The 5,533-nt window shown below is 34.4% G+C and overlaps 1 protein-coding gene across 1 annotated transcript; it reads right to left on the bottom strand.

Moving 5' to 3' along the window:
* Positions 1–680: 680 nt before the first annotated feature.
* On the bottom strand, positions 681–4,278 carry LOC107771994 (2-oxoglutarate and iron-dependent oxygenase domain-containing protein CP2-like). The gene is made up of 7 exons (XM_016591470.2): positions 3,795–4,278; positions 2,616–2,663; positions 1,840–2,016; positions 1,602–1,752; positions 1,412–1,498; positions 1,184–1,308; positions 681–806 (listed from the first exon to the last, which is right to left on the bottom strand). Exons 1-7 carry the CDS (start codon positions 4,077–4,079, stop codon positions 681–683), a joined length of 999 nt encoding a protein of 332 aa, XP_016446956.2. The 5' UTR covers positions 4,080–4,278.
* Between the last annotated feature and the right edge of the window lie 1,255 nt (positions 4,279–5,533).

Raw genomic sequence — 5,533 nt, 5'->3', positions numbered from 1 at the left:
TTGTATACAATAAAACGGAATGATTATTATTTACCAGTCGAAAGGAAAAACAAATAGAAAAATACTAGAGAACCTACCGATTTGAGAGTAGAAACTTTCTGCCGTATCCTTTCTTCCTTCTCACGCTTGCACTCTGCACACCAGCTTGGAAAATCTGTTTGGTACTTCCTCGTCTCTCTGAAAACAGAGCTGCAAGATGAAAGTAACTATAATTAGGTAATCGACATTAGTATATTCTGAAAATAGCAAATAATTAGGTATTCAATATTCATAATCGGAGAGTTATTCTTTTATGTCATGCTACTACCCTCTTCCACATGATTAGTTTGCATATTCAGTCGTAATTGGTATTATACTGACATAAACGCTCTCTAATGTTGCCAAGAACTGTTAAATATTATCATAAAAATATCACGACATTTATGTGAATATGCAGGGGAGGAGATAGCCAATCAACTGCGGGTTCGGCCGAATCCAGTAGCTTTTGGTCCAAATCCTATATTTGTCTTGTGAAATTCATTAAATATGTACTAATTACTAATTCAGAATCCAGTAACTTTAAAAGGATCAGAACTCCGAAACCATAACCTTCAAATTCTCGCTCCGCCTCTATGAATATGTATTAGAAGCAAGATGGCCAGTAAAGATCAACAAGAACATATAGAAAGCCAGGGAATTGATCAGTACCTTCTGCACCATATCAACAAGTTGATCCTCTGCCCAGATGTTGTCGCTCTAGCACCATGCCTATGGCGACCACAATGAAGAATTGCACGCCCCGCGATATGCGCATAATCAAAGATCTCCTGTTGAAAAAATAATTATATAGAACTAGATCAATATATCAATTACACGGAACCAAATTAATAGTAGAATATCACTTGCTACCAAAATATAGAGGAATTATTATTCATCAACTTGACGAATAATAGTAGTACTCCCTATGTTTTAAAAAAGATTGACACTATTTCTTTCTTTATTAGTCTATTTTTCTAATAAGAAGTATTTATAGCGATACAAATGCTACGACAGATTTCAGACCACAAGTTTTAAAAGTTTTACAGCCACACAAATGTTATGGCTTGTGTAAGACCACATGTCTCAAAAGTCTTCCATTCTTTCTTAAAGTTTGTGTCAAGTCAAACTAAGACGATCTGTTTGAAACGAAGAGAGTAATAATTACCTCTGGTTGTGTATCAGAATTCACATGCTTCTCGCACCGCACACCTCGAAAGAACAACTCTCCACCTGTGAATTGCTTTCCTAAGCACACATTCAAAGTGACCTCCGCATCATCAACATGGAAACCTGAAAAGTAAAGCTATTAAGATATACTGCAAAAATCTATGCTCAATGTCACATAACACAGTCCATTCATGCAACTACTGAATAGATATCGTTACATACTCACCCAAGTCAATGTCTCTGTCTGTTCCATACTCAACGACAAAACCATGATGACCATCGAGTGTGGATCCACCAACTTCAGTAAAAAAAACTGCACAATTATATCAAAGAATGATTAAGTTCAACAGTAGATCAATCCTAACGTCTCCGTTTCGTTAATTTTTCGTTAGATTCTTCATATAATTAGTTGTTACCTCTTGAAATAGGGCGTATAAAATCTTCCATAAACTTCTGAAGCATGTTTTGAAGGCCAAAATCATCAAGAACGGATCCAAATTTGTTCATAGTATTGGGGCGCATGATTCTGAATTTTGTTTCACGAACCCATTTCTCAAAGTTTTGTACCTAATTAGAGTAGATATTATCACAATTTGATAAGAAAACAGAAAAGAAATAAATTACACAGAGGAAAAACAGATCCTAAATTAGTACCTCAGCCAACATCATCTCACAAAAACGTGGTTGAAGCATTTCAAATGTAAAAACACCTGGAGAAGCTTCAGACATTATTTTTCTGAAGCTTTCCTCCGTATTCTCACTGATCGCCTTAATAAATGAAGGCACAAAGAAATCTGCAGCGTGCATGGTATATAACACCCTATGTAGAGGCTGAAAGATAAAAGGGAAGACAATTAAAAAGGAAGAAGATTGAGATTTGCTTATATACTATAGGATCAACAACAACAACAACAACCCAGTAAAATTCCACAAGTGGGGTCTGAGGAGGTAGAGAGGTTGTTTTCGATAGACACTCGGCTCAAGCAGACGAAAAAGACAATATATCAGTACCAATAACAGAAAGCATAGAAATAATAAAAGCATCATAAGTACCAGAAAATAGATGAAAAACAATATCAATGACACGTAAGAAAGGCTCGGTACTATGAATTATAGGATATTTTTGTTTTTTTTTACCCAAATGTGAATATATAGGGCAATTCCATGCCTAGGGAACTCCATCCCAAATATAATATCCATTGCGCTCACTGTGGGTGTGCAGATTCCGGAGGGGCTCCTTCAGCCCAGGCGCTATAATAATCCAGGATTTCAGACCTTATGTTCAATTGCAGTTATCGCAATTGCGATATGGGTTCGCATGCAATTCCGACTAAAACCTCGCAATTGCGGCACTGAAGGTCCGGGAAGCATGTTTATTTAATTTATTAAACACTAGCTTATTTACAAAAAACATATAATGTGTGATGTACCTGATAGTTTGATATGATTTTCTGCCTGTATTCTCCATGTTTCTGCAACTGATATGTAATACCAAACACAGTTAAAAGCTAACTAGAGTTGATTGATTGGTAAAAGACCTAAGTATAATAAAGAAGTTTCATTATACTAAAAGAAGCTGAATTAAGCAAAAATAGGCATAAAATATGGATGGCAATTTGGAAAGGAAGAAGACCTAAAGGATAAATTGAAGACAGCTTTCACGTTGGGGCACTGACATGTTCACCCACCAAATATACATACCAACATGCTCCAAAAGTCAAAGAAAAATCTCCAGCTATTATTACAAATTTAAACTGAAAAGCTTCAACTTTTTTGTTCCATAAGCTCCTTAATTAATTAGCTCACAAAGGATTGGCAATCCTTAAGAAATACTAGTCATATCATTAAAAATCCTCTTTTTACTGAAGTCAAATGGTAAAAACTTATCAAAGATGAATGCTAATGTAGAGTTGACTATATATATAAATATAACACGCCTTAGCTTCTAACCTCAATTCAATACTATAAATCTAACCATGCCACAATCGCAGCAAATATATATCACCCACAGATGGACTATAGTATACTAGTGATCAAATAATAACTTTCGGATCAGCAGCGGTAAAAGTGAATTTTTATGCATAAGTAACAACGCTTACATACAAACAGTGGCTGTAGGAAAGAACTTAAAACAACATTAATACTGTATGCAAATAGGCCAAAAGTGAACTTTTTTATTACTCCGTATAAGCGTTGAATCTCCTTGATTTCCACCCGTTGTTCAGTAAGGACCCCACTAATAACTTTATTTTATTTTGAGAAGTGTTTTTTCTCAAAATTAAAGTGTTTTTCTCAAAAATATTTTGTATGAGAAGCAGTTTGTGTTTGACTGATTAATTTGAAAAACACTTTTGTGTTTGACTAATTAATTTAAAAAACACTTCTAAATAGCCTTTCAAAAACCGCTTCTAAATGTATTTTTTCTCAAAAGTACATTTGAAAAGAAGCTACTTTTTTTTTTCTTATTCCAAAAGCTTGATTTTTCAAAAAAGTTCTGCACTAGGAAGTCATACATCGGAGATAAAGTGTTCCGGGCAAAGGCGATTATGTAACAATGATCCCATGCATGCAAACTGTATATAAAATTATAAATACAGTACTATACTTACGCGACTGCGATCGGAGCGGGGAGAGTAACGGAGGAGAATATCAGTCATGTATTGGACCTTGTTGTCTCGAGATGAACTGAGGACGCTGGTCGGAAGATGCCGCTCAAGAGCACTGTATAGATGTGGGCTGAACTCCAATTCTTCTTCTAAATCCTCATACTTCTCCGCCTTCTTCTCTACACATGGGTACAGCCGCAGCGCTGGCCCCTTCGACGAAACGCTGTCGTTTTCATTGCTCCGACTCCCATTAATCTCGTTAGCTTGTGCCTCCCTTCTCTGATCCATAGGTCGTTATTAGAAAAGTTGGTAATTTTTTTAGAGAATAAAACTTACAGGATACAAAAAAAGCTTTCAAACTCTATTGGTAGGGGAAATGTATTTTGGTGTATAAATATGTACAAGAGATTGATTGATTCTATGTATAGAAATAGGGTATGAGGGTTTCCTCTGGTGGTATATGAATAGGATTCTACTGCATTTTAGGGCATACTTCGGCACCAAATTAGTGAAATTACCTTACATAAAAACGGCGCTTTTTATTACTCATTTCCTTCTTTTGAATTTGATTTGGTTTATATCTATTATTATAAATGTTATTTTAGTTATATAATTTTTTTTATAGGAGATCAATAAAAAACTTTAACATACAAAATCGGGAAATCTTTATAGTTATATTTTTTCTATTTAAATTTTAAGTGAACATAGGATTATTTCCTCCCCTTTTATATGTCACATGGTAAAAACATCATCTAAAATTTCGTTTCTATAATTCCAAAATGATTTAGCTGTTTTTTTGGAAATAAATGACACAAGTAAGGACTACATAAAACTACAAGTCTACAACCGATCACAATCTTTTGTAACTGAAAATATTGAGAAAAGTTTGGAAATATTGTAGACGGAAAAATAACTTTTTGACTCTCCTCTCCATATAGTAACAAACTAACAATAGTGGTAATTTTGCAAATTCTCTAGTGAAAAAAGGAACAATTAGTATCCGATTTCACTCTTGAAGTTGTATAAACATGATGTTCCTTTCATCAAACGATATTAAATTATCATATTAGAAGATATTAAAATTGGCTACTAACCTTTTTTTACAAGAAAATAAATTTAGAGACTTAAAAATATTTTTAAAAAGTGTTGTAAATTAAATCACATCATTCATAAAAGTAAAAAGAAAAACTTTAGAAATAATATTTTAGTTAGAGTTGATTTTGTAGACATTCAAATTTTAGTGAATTTTAACCATATAAAATTTGGTCTTAATTCCAAAATACAAAAAATGTTGGACCAAATCAAGTTGAATTATTTAAGCCTAAGACATGGATTCAAACTATAAGTCCTACTTTATTTAGGCTAGTCCATTGAGCTAGCCTTCAAGAGAAGAGCCCACTTTATTAGCCCAATGTCCATGCCACGTGTCGAATGACATGGCACACCAAGTCAAACGCCAATAGAAGTATGCCACGTGTCAAAAATGATAAGGCACGCCAAGTCAAACCAAAGGCCAATAATAGTGCGTCACTCGTATAAGTGACATGTTCTGGCCAATCAAATGCGGCCTTGTCACGCTTCAATCTGATTGGTCGAAAAGAGTTTGTTCTCATCACAATTCTTCTCTTCCACAACTATAAATAGAGGTCTTCATAACTCAGAAAAGGCACCAGAAGTTATAATAAGAAGCAAGAGAGTGCTCATGGATCAAACACCTCAAACTTCAAGCAATCAAGTTCAAG

This window comes from Nicotiana tabacum, chromosome 12 (assembly GCF_000715075.1).
Source record: "Nicotiana tabacum cultivar K326 chromosome 12, ASM71507v2, whole genome shotgun sequence".
NCBI lineage: Eukaryota > Viridiplantae > Streptophyta > Magnoliopsida > Solanales > Solanaceae > Nicotiana > Nicotiana tabacum.
The sequence above is the reverse complement of the archived record's forward strand: the minus strand, read 5'-3'. Positions and strand labels throughout refer to the sequence as shown.